Source organism: Marmota flaviventris, chromosome 10, assembly GCF_047511675.1.
Source record: "Marmota flaviventris isolate mMarFla1 chromosome 10, mMarFla1.hap1, whole genome shotgun sequence".
In the NCBI taxonomy this organism is placed as follows: domain Eukaryota; kingdom Metazoa; phylum Chordata; class Mammalia; order Rodentia; family Sciuridae; genus Marmota; species Marmota flaviventris.
In genome coordinates this window covers 74,930,458-74,950,803 of record NC_092507.1, presented here as the reverse complement: position 1 = coordinate 74,950,803, position 20,346 = coordinate 74,930,458, and the positions used below count along the sequence as shown (strand labels likewise).

The 20,346-nt window shown below is 37.2% G+C and overlaps 1 protein-coding gene and 1 long non-coding RNA gene across 4 annotated transcripts in view; one reads left to right on the top strand and one right to left on the bottom strand.

Moving 5' to 3' along the window:
- The window catches only part of Pkn2 (protein kinase N2), a 125,842-nt gene extending 124,607 nt beyond the window's left edge, over positions 1-1,235 (bottom strand). For both annotated transcript variants that reach the window (XM_027935144.2, XM_071618013.1), the window contains exon 1: positions 905-1,235. In XM_027935144.2, coding sequence (XP_027790945.1) covers positions 905-952 — 48 coding nt within the window. In that variant the 5' untranslated portion in view covers positions 953-1,235. The remainder of the gene's footprint in view (positions 1-904) is intronic.
- Positions 573-20,346, top strand: part of LOC139707258 (uncharacterized) — a 174,279-nt gene continuing 154,505 nt past the window's right edge. For both annotated transcript variants that reach the window (XR_011708875.1, XR_011708874.1), the window contains exon 1: positions 573-687. This is a non-coding gene — a long non-coding RNA (uncharacterized lncRNA). The remainder of the gene's footprint in view (positions 688-20,346) is intronic.

The window sequence follows — 20,346 nt, the reverse complement described above, 5'->3', positions numbered from 1 at the left end:
CCTGGATCTAAAAACAAAACATCGTGCCTATAACAAATATTTAGCTGGAAATAGGAAATAATAATATTGCTGCTCCACAGGGATTTAAATAATCAAGGGCTCTACTTTGTTCTCATCTTTTGTAGACATGTGGTGCCCAATGCTTTCCCTTGGTCGACTGCTTTCTCATTTGTAAACAACTTTTGCAGCTCTTTCCCTGGCGTTTAAACGGGAGGGAAAATGAAAGTCTGAAAAGCATCAACATCTGAACTTCCGGATCTGAGCTGGGGTCGCCAAGAAAGGGAGAATCTATCTACTACTCGGTAAAAAAGAAAAAGGTAGCCTGCAAATTTGAGGATAGAAAGTCACCTGAATAGAGATGGTGAAGCGAAGCAAGTAATTGGTGAGACTCCCTTAAAAAAAAAAAAAATGTTTGGGGGCTGGAAGTTATGGGGGCGCTCTTTGTGCAGAGTCTGAGGGGAAGGGAAGGGACGAGCAAACAGCTTAGGAGTCATTCAAAGGAGTTTACCGAGCGGTGTAGGGGGGGAAAGACGGGGCGGGGCCCGGGCCGGCCACTGGAGGGGGCGACGGGGGCGCTCGCGGGCTACTCTGACACCAAGGAGGGGGCGGTGAGCTGGCCGCTCCCGGGACCCGGCAAGAGCAGACTCCAAGGCAGCCTGGCTGGCCCGCAGAGATGGGGTCCCTCTGGTAGGTCAAATCCAATCAAAGCGGCGGCAGGCCGGGTCTTGGCCGGGCGTAGGGTCTGACTCCCGAGGGAAGCGGTTCACCAGTGACATCCCAGAGTTTCCGCACTTAGCGGGCCAGGGGCGCGGCGGCCACACGGTTTCCCTTGGCCCCTGACCCCGTGCCAGACTTTCTCCCTGCGTCCTCGACCAGCGCCTCCCGCTCGGGCCGCGGCCCTTACCTGCAGTTCCGTGAGCAGAATCTCCCCCCTCTCGGGGTTGGACGCCATTGCGCTCCGCTCTGGACTCCGCACCTGAAAGCGGCCGCCGCTGGTGAAGGGAGAAGGCGGGACGAGAGCCGGGGTGGGAGGTGAGGAGCCGGGAGAAAAAGAGGAAAAAAAAAAAAAAAACAACTAAGGATTCATGGAGGCGCAGCTCCTGCTGGAGAGGCGGCTTATTCCGCCGGGTTCATCGAGAGCGGCGGGGAGCGAGGGTACTCGTAGCGGCTCCCCCTCGCCGCCCGCCGCCGCCGCGCCGGACTCTGTTCGCTCAATCGCTCCCTTTGGGCGACGCCAGGAGCCGTCTCCAACCTCTCGGTGCGGGGCGCAGCGGCCGCGGCTGCAGCTCCTCCTGTCGCACCATTTGGCTGTCACCGTGTCGCAAAAGCGGCCTCACTTGGCGGCTGCCAGCACACGTGACGGCCACAGCCACCGCCTCTTGCCGAGCGGGGAAGATTGGGCGGACGGGACCCCGAGGACGCGAGCGGCGCGGGGGGCGGGGCGCTTCCGACTCAGGTCTGCGGCCTGTCAGCCATTGGAGCCGCCCGGGTGAAAACCAGGGGAAAGGACTGGGCTCCTGTCTCAAGGGAGGCGGGAAGAGGAAGAAAACACGCCCACTTTCCTGCTGCGTTTAACGGCCGCACTGCGAACGCTAGATCTGGGAGCCCGTTCCCTGTGTGGTTTTGTCCAGTGGCCCGATCTGAATAGGCCTTTTTCGATCCTTACCCCTAAGAGCTTCGGGACTCAGTCCTTATGGATTATTCCCCTTTCCTTCCTATCCTCGTCCACCGAAGCTCATAATCTTGCCCTTCGCTCGCCCCGATCCACAGCGCGCCTTCCCGACCAGCAAGGTGCACAGCTGGCTAACTAGCATAGGATCTGTAACTTTTCAAGAAATGTCAGCGGCTGGGTCCCTGGCAACTTTCAACGTGAACTTTCTAAGTTTCCCTTTCCTTGAGTGCTAAACTACTGTGATTTGGGCTGGAAATTTCTACTGAGCTCAGAATTTAATTAGGTGGCTTGTTGGATTGTTTTAGCCGAATTTAATTGAAGGAGACGGGGCGGGATCAGCCTCGGGAATGGAAAGAAGCCAACTCTCCTTGGTGTGGTAAACATCGAGACTAACCCGTGTACTTAGTAACATACGGCTAAGTAGTTTAAGTTCAGGTTTTTAAGAAATGACACTATGCTATTCAGGAATAATCAACAAAAATCTCCAACAGGTAGTTTTTGTGGATCGTCTAGACAGATACCTTATTTTGGATGATTCCAGGCTGAAGTACAATTTTGTTAAAAGATACCTAGAGAAAGTGGTAGGGATTATTTGGATAAGTAGCTACTTAAGAAGGGTATTATTTGACATACATCCTAAAAATTGTAATATTGTGAACTTATTTTACACTCCGGGCAAAGTCTCTTTGGGCTGATGCTAGGTCTTAGGTTTTGTCTAATCAAGTCTCATTCGTGAATCAACATTTATTGAAGTTCTAGAGTTCTGTGACCACATTTTCTAAACTCCAACTCATGATACAATGATGAAGGATTTTTTTTTTTTTGGTGTCTACTTCAAAAGCCTTACAAATATTTATATGTTTAATGAATTGCCTGTGTTCAAAATAATAATTAAAATACACTAACAACACTTGGAAAAGCCATGATATATAATTACCGTCCCTGGTAACTAAGAGCCATACAGAGTTGGTCCCTGGAATTACAACTAGGATTAAGAAAGTCTATAACAAGTGATTGGGGAATCCTTTGGGGAAACAGACTTAATGTCTAAAACAAGTATAATGCAATTTTAAATTGTAGGTCAAATTGTTAGGAAAGTCCTCTGTGTGTGTGTATAATTTTTTTATTATACTTAAATATACAAAATGTAAAATTCATCATTTTAATAATTTTAAGTGTATAATTCAAGGGCATTGACTCCATGCGATAATTTTACTTATTTTTGTCTTCTCTTACTCTAGAATGGATTTGAGATTGCTGATATGCACATATTAATATGATTAATAATGATGGAATTAATAATTACCTATGTAAGGACTTACAATCAGTGGGCATTTTTATAAAAACAAATTTAGATATGAGAAAATGTTTACTCAGCAACATGGAATTTTAGAAGAAATTTAAAGTTTCTAGTTTAAGTAGAAAAAAATTAGCCATAGTTGAGGTAATTAGGAACCTTAGAGCGTTATTACTTAGTGGAAGAGATAGAGACTAGAACCTAAGTCTTCTAATTGCTACCTGTGCTCATTTTAACCTACACAACAGAATCGTCATTTAAAGCAGATTTAAAGCATCATACCCCCTTAAATTTTTACCACTAAAAGACTTCATATTTCACATATTTCTGTTGCTGAAATAAATATTGGTAATAATTTAAATTTTACAAACCACATGCAAATGTAAGCAACAAATATACAAAGTTTTGAAAGTTACAGGAATTTTTTTCTGAGTTGTGCTGGGGTAAGAAGTACAACACAAGAGGTATGTAACACAATATAAAAACTGCTTGATCATGTGGAAAATGTAATAGTTAAAATATCAAATTAATTTAAACTAAAATGTATTACCCAGCTCACAGTCTCTGTTCAGGAAAAAAAGTAGTAGGACATGGATCATACTTATCAGTCAGAAGCACACTTGAAAAAGTTTTAATGGCAATGTGTATCATGTTTATTCAGATGAGTTGTAATCAGCCCCTATTTACAAATGTTTTTAGGGAATCCTAGATTCAGTTCATCTCACTATAGTCTAATTTATATTAACAAAAAAGAGGGAAAGATTTTTTAAGTTTGTGTTTAAGACCTTGAAAATACTTGCTTTGTGAAACTAGTTATAAGGGTACTTTTAAAATTTTTTTCAGAGGTAGAAATAACTAAACGTAAAAGTTTCTAATTAGAAAATGTTATCTTCTGTTTTTCTTATTATGATAGAATAAATGTTACAGGAAAAATGTAGTAACTTGACTTTGCTGTGTTCATTCTCTGTGTTGTTGAAACTGACATTCAGGTCTTCATATAAACAGTAAATCCAGGGAAAGGGCCAGGAACCTTTAATTTGTGAGTCACACTTTTATTGCCCTCCATCTTGCATTTCCTTTTTGTTCTTCCTTAATAGTTAAGAAAGTGTTTGAAAATTCTGCCTTGTACCTACAATATTATGGAAAATGGAGGGAGGGGTTGGTTTTGTTTTCTTTTGTTTTTGTTTCGTGGTTCCAATATTAGTTTTAAAAGAAAAAGAGTGACCCCTCCCCAATTCTAAGAGAACAGGGTGAAGTGGAAGTGACAATCAAAATGAAAGGATCCCAGAGAAAAGACAAAACTCAGGAAGACAGAAACAACTACCTGATTATCACCTTTTTTTCCTAAATAAAGAAAAAAATTAGGAGCTATACTCTATGAGGATAATTTTGAGAAGAAGTTTGTTAAAGTCAACACATAAAGCTCCTATCAGCTGTGCTGACTATAGCAGATACTTTTGGGGATGTCAGTTCAGTCCTCATCCCCTTCCCTGAGAATTTCCCCTATCTCCAGAGTAGACATCTCTGTGGCCATGTTAACTCTGCTTAATCTAGATCTTCTAGTAAATTGTGATGGACCACTGATAGACGACACACAAGTTTAGATCATCAGAATCTCTCTATAAGAATTTGGAAACAGAACTTTGGAGTGCTAATTAATTGGTTGCCCCTAAGTGGAGAAGTGTCTTATGGTTATAATGGCCATTTTCTGCCACATGCACAAAGATACAAAAAATGCTGCTCTTTAGAGAGAAAATATTATGTCACTGGGAATATAATGGTTACCAAAGCATAAGTAGTCACTGTCTTCATGGAACTTGTCATTTAGTGAAACAGATATAATGACACAACAGTGTAAACACAGAGTACCTTGAACACAGGTCAGGCAGTCCTTCCTGAGTACTTCATATAAGGCTGGGATTTCACTGGTGGGTAAGTGTTCAGTGACAAAGGGAAAAAAAATTACTTTCGAAGGACAGCAAGAGAGAGAATAAGAGAATAACAGATTAATGTTCTAGTGTGGGCGGGAACAATTTTTTAACCACCAAAGGGCCAATGAGGCTGTAGCAAAGAGATGGAATAATAAGCAAGAGCTCAGAGACCATGTTTATCAGCCAGGATAGGCTAAGCTGTGCTTTGTAACAAAGTATTCCAAAAGATTCTCAGCTATCTACAAGAAGATTTATTAATCTCTAATGTCACATGTTCACCATGACCCTGTTCCTTGTCATTTTCAGTCTGGACTTGAGCTAAGAGAGCACTCTCTGTGGAATATTGCCATTGTCGTGGCAGAAAGAAAATAAAAGTGATAAATCATGCACAAGTTTTTAAAGTTTGTGCCCATATGTCTTTCACTTTTTATCAGCCAAACCTCTGTCACACCAGAGAATAAGAGACAGGGCTATATAATCCTCTGACAGAGAGAGGTACCACAGCCAAGGGTACTGTGAATGTGGTTGAGTAGTAATCCATACCACACCACACCACACGTTAAGATTTTGGTATTTATCCTAGCTTAAACCTTATTAGAACCAAGCTACCACTCTTGAGAGATGCCAAAGCCTCATGAAAAAGCCATATGTAACTGCTATGCTCACTAGTCCAAGCTAAGCCAAGTCTTCAAATCATCCCTACTCAAGTCAATAAACAGGACAGTGAAAATCTATTACCATTCTCAATTACTCCAACTCTTATCAGTTAAAGTCACCTTCAGCTATTGGACTCATCCTATTTGAGGCCCCAGGTATCTGGTAAAAAGACAGACAATCCCACTCTGCCTTGTTCAGTTTCCCAAAGCTAGTATTTGTGAGCATAATAATCATGAGTTTTTGCTTTGTTCTTGTGGTGGGGTGCAGTAATAAACATGGCAATTAATAACCAAAGCATACACTCTGAGTTGGATATTTAAATAGGCCCTCATCTCAAACTTGCCATTGATAGAATTTTTCTGGAATATTAAAATTCTCTAAACTGGACAACTGAAAGCAACATAGCTTTTACAATTCACCCACTCATTTTATAATATTTATATAATTTACTGGGGTTATATCAGCAAACTACAAGTGGTAGAACCCAGTTATATGTACTCTTGAGTGTACCATGTAGATTTCAAGCTTCTTGAGAGAGAAAAATAATATATTAGACCTCTGTAAACTTCACAGCACCAGTAATAGAAAAAGCTTATTACAACCCAGCAACTTGGGAGTACAAGGCAGGAAGATCACAAGTTCAAGACCAGCCTCAGCATTCTAGCAAAAACCCCATCAACTAAAGGCAACCCTGTCTCAAAAAATAGAAAGGACTGGAAATTTAGCTCAGTATCTGAGTAGTAAAGCACCCCTGGGTTCAATCCCTAGTACTGCCCCCCCAATTTATGAGTAGAAAGCACTTGATAAAAACTTGTTGATAATTTTTAAATTCAAAATAGAAGCATCTATAACGTGCCCATTTTTCATGTTCGAACATATCATTCAGGTGTGACTGAAAAGACACGCGTTTTCTAATTAAAAATAAGAACTGCTAGTTATAAGTACTTGTAAATATAAAAACAGTTTTAAAATGTCACTTTATAAAGATTCTTATGAAGGGTTTCCTATTAAAGGTGCTATTTTGGAAAAGAGTATTACACTCATTTGCATATTTATTTTTATATGCTGGTAATTCACATGATCTGTGTATTGCTTTAACAGTTTAAGCCTCTCACCAGATGAAATTTTATTTTTAAAATATCTTATCACAACACACACATATGCAAACAGTTTGAATGGTATAAAATATAAGATCCACATTTCAATTGCTCTACTGTATTGTCTATCACAACTAGAGCTTCCTAAAGTTCTCCTTTATTAGAGCAAAATATAGATGATTCAAATACCATGCTTCAGCTGCCTTCATCATTTGAATGAGATAAGCTCTCAGCAAGATGTGTTCAAGAAACTATGGTTCAAACTGTGTTATCCTACTATAAAGCAATCTGCTAAACATTTCTGAGGCAATTTAGACAGCTGTGACTTAGTTGCAAACAATGTGGACACTTAATCTATTGACTTGAAATTGGGGCTGCCAAGAAGACATTCAAGAGTTTTCTCATGAGCTCACTTGCTACAGAGAAAGATGCTTCCTATTTTCTACGTGCCAAGAATGGAAAGCCAAGAACTATCTATTTTAAAACAGAATGAAAATGATCAATCTTATAAATTGAGTTTTTACTAAATCTGTAGTGTTGTAGATATAATAATATTATTCCATTTATTGTAGATATAAACGTTTTTTAAGGGGTTTTACCCAAAAGAATTTGTCATGCTTTAGTTTTGTTCTGGGTTATTTTATCTTACTATAAATTCTTCAAAAATATAGCTTTCCTATATTATCAACACCCTTTTCTTACTGTTTTCTCATGTCAATGAAATCTGTATTTGAAGTAATTGTTTGCCTAAAAAATGCATGCCATCCTGACTTGGTCTATATTCCAAAAATAATTGTGCTGAATCAGTTAATAAAATATGTTACATTAATCAGTTATGGTATATAATCTTTGATATCAATTAAACCATGATCAAAGTTGAAATTCACTATTTATAGTATATTCATAAGTATATAAATAAAAATAAAATGACATAGATGTCAGAATAAGGGAAAGTAAGTGCTCATTCTTATCTCTTTAAATCAGTTATTTTTAAAGATATTATTTATGCTGTTACTATAATGTCAAAACTCACTGTGTAGGTATCATATAAGTATTAACTGTACAACATTAAAATTCAGTTTTATTTGTTTTAAAAACCAGTTGATTAACTGGAATTTCACATTTTTTTTCAGTCTCTTGGTTTGACATTATATGAGTACAGTAATAGAATAATAAAACAAATAATTTCTTACGGCCTGTTGATCATTTACATTACCTCTTTTTTCATTTTTGAACTGTCTTTCTAAAACCATTAACCTTCAAATGCATCTTTTTCATCCCACTGATTTATGATGTAGACTAACAATTTTAGTTATGACAGCTCTGAATGAATCATTTTTCATTAGCACCTGTTTCATATGCCCTAGGTACCATGTCAAAAGTTGATCTCAATTTGGGCCTTCTCCTATCACTTAATGCTGAAAGAATTTATATTCCTTAACTAGAATGATCCTGTCAACTCATTTGTTTTTCTTTGAAAGGTAAATGAGGCCAGAAGCTATAAAGACTTTTATGAAAAACAAAGCTTTCTCAAAGTGTTAAGGGTTTGATTTGTTATCTGAATGCAGTTTATACAGGACATCCTTTGCCTAAAGCAGTATTAATGGATGAAAGGCAAGACTTTCCTAGGAAAGATTTGAAGTGTTATAGGATTTTCTACATATTCATTCCCTCTATGCTTGCTGTGATATTGATGTAGTTTTTTTTGATGGAGATAGCTTGTAGACAAATGGTAGTTATGTGTCAAAATATGTGATTCAGTCTCCCATCATTTTTCCTCCAGCCCTCCCCTATTCTCCTCCTCCTCTACCTCACATGGTTAGAAATTACTTGAAATGGATTAAAGAGATGTAGAGTAAGGGTGGTATTCTACAGATGTTTCAGGATTTGGATTTTTTCTCCTATCTCTGCATACATTTTATTAATCCATTGTTCACATGTGGAACAATGGTATAAATATGTTTTCCAAATTCCTGTGTTGGAAACTTAAGCCCCAAATTAATATTATAGTATTTAAAGGTGGAGCCCTTGGGAGGTGAGTAGGATTAAATATAGGTTATCTGGATGACAACCCCATGATGGAACTAGTTCCTTTACAAGAAAAGGAAGTGTGAGTTGATACTTGTTCTGTCTCACCAGGTGATGCCCTCCACCATGTCATAATGCAGAAAGAAACCCTCACCAGTGCCACCTTGCTTTTGGACTTCTTAGCTTCTAGAACAATGAGCTAAACAAATCTCTATTCTGTATAAATAATCCAGTCTCAGGTATTTAGTTATAGCAACAGAAAATGGATTAAGATACATAGGTTGTAATTACCCATCCTAAGAGAACAGTTCTAACCTTAAAATCCCTCCCACCCCGATAGTCCTTATCAATTATGGTCTTAAAATGTTTCCATTTGTCAAAATCTTGTATATTTTTCATTTATTAATTTTTAGTTCTCCACTCTCAGCTTGAAAAATAGAATAGCGCTCTGATTTTGTCAATTAGTAATCTGACTTTTGTCATAGCTATCTGCTTTTGAAACCAAAAGAAATAACTTTCAGATATATGTATTATTAGAATTAAATTAATTTGATGACTTATTAAATCTCTCTGTCCATTAATTGTTAATCTGTTTACAGGTAATCCAAATTCAGTTTTCTTAAATGTCAGGGGATTGTGTTAGAGTCCTGTTTGCTTTTTCATTTGAATTAACTTTTGGATCAGCCAAAGTACAAAAAAGAAAATTCATTAATTCTGTTTCAGACAGCAAAGTTTAATATTTAAGCTTAAGGTTTAGTTCAAATTGCCCGTACTATTTTTTCATTACTGTTTTTACCTAACTGTTGAACTATTTGAATTTCTCTGTCTTGCTGAACTGGCTTCTGATTAATTGAGCCACAGATAGTAAAACAGTCAAAAGACAATGAGTCAGGGAAGAGGAAAAAAAAGTTTAACTTAGAAGTTAAATAAAACATCTAATTTTACCTTTTTCTAGTGGAGTCTATTCCAGATCTAAATTCTAAGCTCAACCATCTGGCAGCAAAGATTCTCCATCTCCCTATTCACCTTGGCCTGTCTACTTATTGGATATACCATCACAGATAAAAAAAATAATAATAACTGTGTGTGTGTGTGTGTTTGCATGGATCATATACTTTACTTATGTCAATAATATTATTAGAGTAAACACTTATTCTAAGTACTATTCTAAATGCTTTGTGTCTTTTCCTCCCAATGACCCTATAATGTAAGTACTACCAACACTTATGTTTTGTATAGGAAACTCAGGCTCAGGAAAGTTAAGTGAACTATCCAAGGTTTCAAAGCTGTAAGAGGCAGAACAAGGATTCAAAATGATCTGGTTTAACAAACTCAAAAGGTCAAGGGTCATATGTTTTCTCTCATGTGGAAGCTAGAGAGGAAAAAGGAAGAGGGGAGAGATCAGTAATGGGAGCAGGGGGAGGAAGGGAGGGAGAGAGGAAAAGGGAAAATCTGGCAAATAACATTGGCCAAATCATATTGTTATATTGTGTGCATGTATGAATATGTAACAACAAGTCCCACCATTATGTACAATTATAATGTGCCAATAAAAATATGGGAAAAAAATCTGGCTTGAGGGCCTGTTCTCCTTTATGCTGACACACAGCTGTGAACTGTGAAGTCCATTGATTGATGGGTATGAGGCAGAATACAATAAAGTGATATTTTATTTGACCCCGTCTACTCAAATCTGTGTAATAGAAAGAATGTAGTGTTTCATATATTAAAATTATTCAAAGGAATTAGGTGGCCATTATGACCCTTTTATCCATATCTTTTCATTTCAAATCACTTTTATAGGCAGGAACACTGTATGTATATTGTACTGGTATGTAAGGGACATATAAAAGGCTGATTTTCATATCCCCAGTGTACTACTTTTGAAATATACTCTTTATTACTGTGGTATTTTTCCTAATTACTCATTTATAATTACATCCACAAGTCATTATTAGTAATGACATTTTACTTCCTTATTCAGTTAAACATTTGCATAATGTTCTTTATACAATTAAACATTTGCATAGGCATTTTGGATTACAGACTGTATTAAACTCTTTAACACTATATGTGAAAAGGCATATTTTTCATCTGTTGAACTTAAGGTATAAAACAAAGAAAATTCAGAAATGATCTTGAAATTCTTTAAAAACAGACTGAATTGATTTAAGGAAAAATGTAAGGTAAAGACCACCTATTCTTTCATTATTGATTGGCAATCTTAAATTTTAATGTATCTGATACAAGATTTGGTTTATAGCACTATGACAAAGCTAGAAGCAAATTTGTGGTATTCAGATATTGTACTCAGTACATTTAAATTTCTTAATAGAACTAATCTAATTCTGAAATTCAAATTTAAACTAAGTAACTCTGGATGTTGTGTGTCTCAAACTATAGGCAATAAATGATCCGAAATTCAAGGCAATAATTATATATCCTCAGTCTACATATTTAACATTAATGTGTAGAAAATAAGAGAAAAGTCACTCTCAGATGCCAGGTTTTGGCCCTCAGCACCTTCCACAGTGATCTTATCGTGAGTGATCTTATCCTGCTTCCACTGATTCCAAAATCTAGGGAAAACACCCAAATCAATTTCTATCGTTCTTCAGCCTCACATCTTATACTGCCTACTGAGTATTCTGAATATTTCCAACTCAAATTTAATCTTTACCTGAGACTCTTTATCTGTTCCCGTAAACCAGCCTCCCCTTCATGTTTATTTGTATGAAAAGTATCTTAGTTCTTCTAGTTATTCAGGCTCAATATTTTTTACTCCTATCTCTCTCTTCCCTTCCCACCTTACCAATTGTCAATTTCCAGGTCTTGTCTCTTCATTACTTTATTACTATCTCTTAAAGCCATCTCTCTCTCTTTTTTTTTCTAGTACCATGTACATAGTTAAGGCCCAATATATCTCACAAGCATATAATATCTCATACTAAGTGTTCTCTGTAATCACATAAGATATTTGGATGAACTATTCCTACAAAATTTGTTGTACCAATTTCTGTTCTGGGATCTGCTTACAGTCAACAAAACAAATATCAGATTCTTCTCTGGGTTCTCTCCAGTATTTTTTTCCCTTGGGAGATTTCTTTGTTTGAACATTTGGGGCTAGCAGCTACCCCTAAATATGTAGATTCCTTCAGATTTCCTATTTACTACAAATCTTGTAGCACAGCCCAGCTCTCTGTTAATACAATTTCTGATTCAGAAGAGAGTCTTAGTCTTAGAACTCCTTTGTTTATACTTCCTTCTTCTAAATTACTAGAAAAGTGAGCCATGGTCTCAGAAATCAATCATTCTCTCTCCATATTCATAATTCTTCATCCCCTAAATCTAACCTCACTGTCTTCCTCTTAATCATAAGGGCAGACATCCTTTCCTAAGACTACTGACTAAGCACACAGGGACCTTTTTACCCACAGATTAATCCCATTTAGCACTTACCATGAATAGTGAAATCACTTGCATGCTTGGTGATGACAATTGGTCTCTTCTTCCTATCCCCTTCAAAGTTTTACCATGTTTTTCTGCTTTAGGGACTACAGTTTCAGCCTCTCCTGTGGCTGTACATAAAGGATAAAGTTCAAATGTGTTTAAGTATATCATGTATGGATAAACCTAAATAGTCTTTAAATTATGTGAATTGATCTCTCCCATTCTATATGCATTTAAGAATGCAGTAAAAACAATAGTGATGTTCTTATTGGAACAACCTTAAGTCTTTTGAAAATAAGAAAAAGCACTGTTAAGTGCAGAGCACAAGACATGACATTGTGAGCTTCCGATAAATGACAACAGACATTGAATTCAGTGAACTCAGTGCTTGAGAGATATTTAGAAATGCTTGGGACTGAAGAAAATAGGGGAGTCCTAATATGGTCTGAATATGTGCTAAAATACATTATTGAAATCCTAACCCCCAAAATATGGTATTAGAGGTTGGACATTTGGGAAGTGATTAGAGTTCATAAAGGTGAAGCTCTCATGAATGGGATTAGCACCATTACAAGAAGCCCAGGAGAAAATGAACCTGAAAGTTGACTCTCCTCAAACACTCAAACTCATGGTGCTTTGACCTGAACTTCCCAGACTATAGAACTGTGTATAAACTTTGTTTATAAACTACCTAGTTTTTGGTATTTTGTTATAATAGCTTAAACAGACCAATATAAGCCCTCCCTTTTAAAAAAATGAAACACTACAAGAGGTTAGATGTTGAGAGCCACAGTTTAGTTGGAATGACTGGCATTTTGCTAGAGGGAATGGTTGAAAGGTGACCCTGCACCGGGATTAGGGCGGCTCTGGGATTAGGGAGGATCCTGGGGGGGGGGGGAATAGGGCGGCTCCGGGATTAGGGCGGATCCTGCTGGGATTAGGGCGGATCCTGCTGCCTTGGGCGCCTGCTACTTTGGAGTTCCCCTTGAGTTCTCGCTGGGTTCCAGGAGAATTGGCGCGCGGAGCCCGGTGGAGGGAGTGTGTTCCCAGGAAGTGTGTGTAGAGTGCCAGTGAGAGTTGGGGAATAAAGAGTTGCTGTTTGAACCTACAAGGCTTTGTGGCGGCTTGGTTATTTTGTGTCCAGCCAGACTGTGGCAGTTGGAAATTACTTGCTAAAGATGGTGGAGCAGAAAGAAGGAACCTGGACCCATGATGATCATGGAGCCACCATACTGCCTACCACATTAAACTGATGAGTCCAGGGAAGTGATAGTTTCCGGCATGCCAGACCCAGGGATCAGCAAGAATTTTTTCATCCTTCAAGTGTTGCTTGTTTCCACTTCTGCTAGAGTGGTAGCTTTCATCTCTCCTGATGAGTTCTCTCCTTGTGATCTGAAAAGTTCCTCAGAAGCTTCTCCTGCATCACTTAATCCAAATAGTAAAATTATCTTCATGCATAGGCTTCGTACTTGGAGCTTTTGATCCAAAAGGAATGCAGGGATACTCCTATAGTAATAAACTTTCCATTGCTATAACAAATACCTGAGACAATCAAGATATAAAAGTAAAAGGTTTACTTTGGCTTATGGTTTTAGAAGTTTCAGTACATGATCAATCAACTGCGTTTGGCAGCACATAAACGACTCACCTTGTGGCCAGAGAGAAAGAGAAAGGTAATGAACTTCCACCATCTTGTTCAAAGGCATACCCCTAAAAACCTGAAGACCTCTAACTAGGCCCTACCACTTAAAGTTCCACCATTTTCCAATAATACCACAGGCTGAGGAGTGAACTGATAATACATAGACTTTTGGAGGACTCTGGGATAGTTATATATCCACTCCTGAACCCATATGATTGGCTCTTTCAGGTCAATAATGTGGGGGAAGAATTTCCTGAAGGAATTTGAAAGAGGCAGATAAAAGCTATACTTCTCACAATCCATTAATTTTTCTGTATTGTAATCATCTTTTTAGTTCTCGCTACTTTGTGAGAGCCTTGAGGGAAAATACTGTGTCTTACTAATGTTATACCTACCCATCCAAGAACAGCGCCTATCATATTACTAGACCTAAAGAAAGAAAGAAGCAAATCTGGGCAAAGAATTTCAAGTAGAATGGGTTAGGAACCTATGATGAAACTTTAATGATAGATGTAAAGTACCAGCAATAAGTAGTGGGCATTATGACCACTAAGCCAGCTTTAGGTTTGAAAATTTTATTTGGCCCTGGTGGAGGTAAGAAATTATTATACTACGATTAGTTCAGGATAAATAAGCATATAGTTGGCATGTAAACTCAGCTGTGTAGGCATGCAAATATTTCTTTGGGGGGGTAGGAAGTTCCTGAAAAGTTTCTTATAATTCGCTGTTTGATCTTGTTAAAATTTATAAAAATTTGTATTTGAAAATGAAGTTCAGGATGATAGAAATATAAACAAACTGTTAGAGAAATCAGATTGACGCAAATGATTATGTGATGACGCAAATGGTTAAATGATTTATAATAATCATTATTATACATATAATATATATTATACATTATATAATATAATGATTTATAATAATCATTATTATAAATTATTATTCAGAATGTCTAAAAAATTACATAGACAAGTCTCCATTTTATCATCCACTTCCCAAAGCATGAGTGCAGGTAGGACTACATAAGAGAATTATACCAAGAAAAGATAAAAATAAAAAGTAACATGAATGAGATACAAAAGAGACTTGTGTGGGAAATAATGTTGAGATAGTGTGGGAGAGAGAGTTATGATAAGAATTATTGTATTCAGGTTTAATTGTGTAGAGAGGAATGAGAAACATTGAGTAGAGAATTAGCTGCAAGATCAGTTTTGAGAAAAGTCAGACAGAGGCAATCAATGTTAACCTTAGGAAGAAATAATTTGTTGAAGAGGTGAACAGAATTAAATATAATGTTGTGAAACTAGAGAAACAACAAATGAAATTTTTTCTTAAAAGGGATCCATTTTATACTCAAATTTTGAGTAATATCTCTGTAATATATAGTCTGTCCCTGCATTTGTTAAACTAGTATACCCTCTGACTCAATACACAAGTACTTTGTTTATTTTAAAGATTAAAAAGTTAAGAGGTATTGTACTTATTTATACACTGGATGTTTCCCAGATTGTTCATGATGGTATAGAGGGCAAAAATATCACATTGCATTCATCTTTATATTCTCAGCATCTAATAAAGCTCACAACCCACAGTAGGTACTCAGTAGAGGCATATTGAATGAAGGATCCCTTATCTTTTACAGTGCTTTACAATTTCCAGAATAGTTTCATGCACATGATTTCATGTAATTCCGTAATAACTCTTTGAGGTATTTATAATACCTTTTTCAGATGAGAAAATAAATTCAAAAGAGGAAAATTACTTCCCAAGTCATAAAAATTTTAAATCCAAATCTCTTCCTCCTGGCATAGTTTAGTCTTGTTACAATGTCTCTTCTCAATAATTAAGTATATTTTAAAAACCCTACACCCAGAGAAATGCAGACATGTAGGGGATATTTGTGGGTTTGCCTTTTCAGCACCACAACTGTTTTACAATGCTGCCATTCATGCACATTGTTCTACCTCTCTGGTCACTAGAGTAGGAAAGTGAGACATTTCTCACCAATAATAGTACTCTGACCACAGTGTTTGTGTAGGGTGAGGTTATGATCCAAGAAATGACAATCTTTGTCCTTCTCTAGGACCTTTCTGTGTAAGGTAGACAGGGAGGTTGACCTTCGAAGTCAGGGTCTGATGGATGCATAGGTGAGCCTACTCATGGCCATGGAGAAAGACTACATGTAGTTTGAAAAAAATAAAATAAAACAAAGCAAGTCCACTGGGAGATGGAAGAACACACAGCCCATAGACGTATTATGCCTAATGAGTCAGCTCCATCCTTCATTTCCATATGAAACTGTTATTTTTTCCAGGCTAAAATGGCTAGAAGTCATTTTTAATTTGGCTCAACTTAAAATATAAATTAAAAGACCACACATCGGTCTTATTCAGAATCTAGAGATTGTTTCAATCCCTATGATCTCTTGGAATAAATGGGAAAACACAGAGCCAGAAATGTCAAAGGACCAGCTCAATGTTAGTATTGATGTCACATAATGCAGGTTTTTTGATTTTTCAGTTCAGATCCTTCTCAAGTAAGCATGACTCTGAAATTTTAAATTGGTCATTTTCAAATGTTATAAACCAATTGCTTTTCACTGCTTGTTTTGTTTTTAATTGTAGACTTTTTGTTTTCTTCTTAAGCTTAGGGAAATATGCTATGATGACTCAAAGCAGAAAAGCTTATTTATTATAAACTTTCCTGGAAAAAATAATCTCTTAAGTTTTGACTATAATTGTTAACTTTAAAAGCAAACATATATTCCGACACAAGTTAAACACATGGTCATTTTGATGTCAGAATGAACATATGCAAATTCTCAATACTTTTTGCTTCTCCCTTTTTACTAGATCTTCCAAAAGAACCTTAAAAACTTCATTGTGTATAAGACACTTGACGTTGCTTTTTAAACACGCATTTTCCTAAACCCCGCCCAAGACCACTGAATCAAAATCTGGGGGGTGGTTAAGAGCATATTCATTCTAACAAGCTCACTGGGTGCTCTCATACACACAAGTTTAAGCACTGGTGTCTTAAGTATTGCCATTCTCAAGGATTCTGTCACTTATTCTACTTCTCAAAACTCAAAGGTGAGAATATTGAGTACACATTTCAGTAAAGGCCACTAAATTGCCATGGTTACCAATGGGCTGTGATATATGATTCAGTGGTGAGACTCCTCAGCTCCCATCAGTTAGGTTATGATGTACATATGTATGTACATGCTCTTCAAATCTTTGTCCTGACAACACAGTAGTTCTACCTCAAATCGCTATATCTTTAAGCTCATTATTGTTTCTCCAAAATAACTTTTATATTATCTACTTCAGTAAATGGTTTTATAAGCCTCCAGTTTGATAAAACTGGAAAACTCAGAATTGTCTTCATGTCATGTTTTACCTCTCATCTAATTAGTCACTTAATTTTGTTAAACCTAGTTTTTGAATACTCATATTTACATTTAGATTCATTTTCTCATAATCTTCATTGCCATTGACTTAGGGTTCTCTCTTAGAACTTACAAGTTCTCCCAGACTTTTAAAATAGCTTCCTAAAAGGCTTCCTTGTTTCTAGTCTCAGTCTTCTGCAGCCCATCTCTCACACTGTCAATGTGGATTACTTGGCATTATTATAACAAAATACCTGAGATAATAAACTTTTAGAAAAGAAAGGTTTATCTTGACCCATTGTTTTGGAGGTTTCAGTCTATAGTTGATTGGCTTCATTTCTTTTTGGCCTCTGGCAGGAATGTATAACAGAGGAACTGCTCACCTAATGGTGGCCAGAGCAAAAAGAGGAAGAGACCAGCGTCCCTTAGTCCTCTTGGACATTATACCCCTCAATGACATAGAACCTTCTACTAAGCCCTGTCTCTTAAAGGTGTACACCATCTTCCAATTATCACCAAACTGAGGAGCAAGCCTGTATTAACACATGGGTCTTCAGGGTACATTCCGGATCCAAACTATATCACACTGGAAAGAAATTTCTAAAATGTAAATCAGATTTTGCCACTTCTAAGATGGCTTCTCATTGCCTCCCAGAGAAAGTCCAATTAACTTGGTGGTTCACAAAATCCTTTATAATCTGGTTTAACTTTTCTGTACTGATATAGGGAAGTTCAAGGAGTTATATCTTGAATAATCCTGAATATAACAATAAAAAAGGTATAATTTGTTTAATGGAACAAGGCATAACTTCTTAGGCTTAGCTATAATCCGTAGAATAACTATCTCCTTTCCTAATCACACCACCTACAGCCCCAGAACAATAGACACACTGAGTACAATTAGCAATTGGTCAGGCTGAAGTGTTTCTTGTGGGTAATACATTTTAGTTTCATTTAATGAGAAATATAGGCATTTTTATTCAATTAAAAATCATTATGAACTCTCATTTAAAAGATGTGATTATTTAAGACAAATAAATATTTGAGTTAAAAAAATCAAATTTTCTATAGCAAATTGGATATTTGAGCTTTGATATAGTTCCTTTTAGAAATTTAATTTCACCGGGTGTGGTTGCACATGCCTGTTATCCCAGTGGCTTGGGAGGCTGAGGCAGGAGGATTGTGAGTTCAAAGCAGCCTCAGCAACTCAGTGAGACCATGTCTCTAAATAAAAAAAAATAAAAAAGGGCTGGGGATGTTGCTCAGTAGTTAGATGTCCCTGGGTTCAAACCCCAGTACCAAAAAAAGAAAAAAAGAAAAAGAAAGAAACTATTAACTTCATGTGGCTGCTGCCTTGTTTTCCTCTCTTTTTTTCCTTTAAAAGAGACAGAGAAGGAAATTGAAAAAAAAAACTATCCCATTTACAATAGCCTCAAAAAAAAAAAAAAAACTTGGGAATCAACCTAATGAAAGAGATGAAAGACCTCTACAACAAAAACTACAGAATGCTAAAGAAAGAAATCAAAGAAGACCTTAGAAGTTGCAAAGATCTCCCTTATTCTTGGATAGGCAGAATTAATATTATCAAAATGACCATACTACTGTAGCACTATATAGATTTAATGCAATGCAAATCAAAATCCCAATGGCATTCCTCATAGACATAGAAAAGGCAGTCATGAAATTCACCTGGAAAAATAAGAGACCCAGAATAGCTAAAGCAATCCTTAGCAGGAAGAGTGAAGCAGGTGGCATCTCTATACCAGACCTTAAACTATATATACTACAGAGCAATAGTAACAAAACCGGCATGGTATTGGCACTAAAATAGACCTGTAGACCAATGGTACAGAAAAGAGGACACAGAGACTAACCCACATAATTACAGTTATTTTATATTAGACAAAGTTGTCAAAAACATACATTGGAGAAAAGATAGCCTCTTCAACAACGGGTGCTGGAAAAACTGGAAATATTTATGCAACAAAATGAAATTAAACCCCTATCTCTTACCATGCTCAAAACTCAACTCAAAGTGGATCCAGGACCTAGGAATTAAACCAGAGACCCTGTATCTAATAGAAGAAAAAGTAGGCCCAAAGCTCCATCATGTAGGATTAGGCCCCAACTTCCTTAATAAGACTCTTATAGTCCAAAAATTAAAATCGAGAATCAATAAATGGATGGATTCAACCTGAAAACCTTCTTCTCAGCAAAAGAAACAATCAGTGAGGTGAATAGAGAGCCTACTTCTTGGGAGCAAATTTTTACCACTGGCACATTGGATATAGCACTAATCTCTAGGGTATATAAAGAACTCAAAAAGCTAAACACCAAAAAAACAAATAACCCAATCAATAAATGGGCCAAGGGACTGAACAGACACTTCTCAGAAAATACAATCAATCAATAAATATATGAAAAAATGTTCATCATCTCTAGCAATTAGAGAAATGCAAATCAAAACTACTCTAAGATTTCATCTCACTCCAGTCAGACTGGCAGCTATTAAGAATACAAACAACAATAAGTGTGAGCAAGGATGTGGGGGAAAAGGCACACTCAGACATTGCTGGTGGGACTGCAAAATGGTGCAGCCAATATGGAAAGGAGTATGGAGATTCCTTGGAAAACTGGGAATGCAGTTACCTTTTTTTTTTTAAGAGAGAGAGATAGAGAGAGACAGAGAGAGAGAATTTTTTTTAATATTTATTTTTTAGTTCTCGGCGGACACAACATCTTTGTTTGTATGTGGTGCTGAGGATCGAACCCGGGCTGCATGCATGCCAGGCGAGCGTGCTACCGCTTGAGCCACATCCCCAGCCCTGGAGTCACCTTTTGACCCAGCTATTCTACTCCTGGGTCTATACCCAAAGGACTTAAAAACAGCATACTACAGGGACACAGCCACATGAATGTTTATTGCAGCACAATTCATAATAGCTAAACTGTGGAACCAACTTAGATGCTCTTCAGTAGATGAGTGGATAAAGAAAATGTGGTATATATACACAATGGAATATTACTCTGCAATAAAAGAGAATAAAATCATGGCATTTGCAGGTAAATTGATGGAGTTGGAGAATATAATGCTAAGTTAACTTAGCCAACCACAAAAGACCAAATGCCTAATGTTTTCTATGATATTAAGAGGCTGATTCATAGTGAGGTTGGGAGGGGG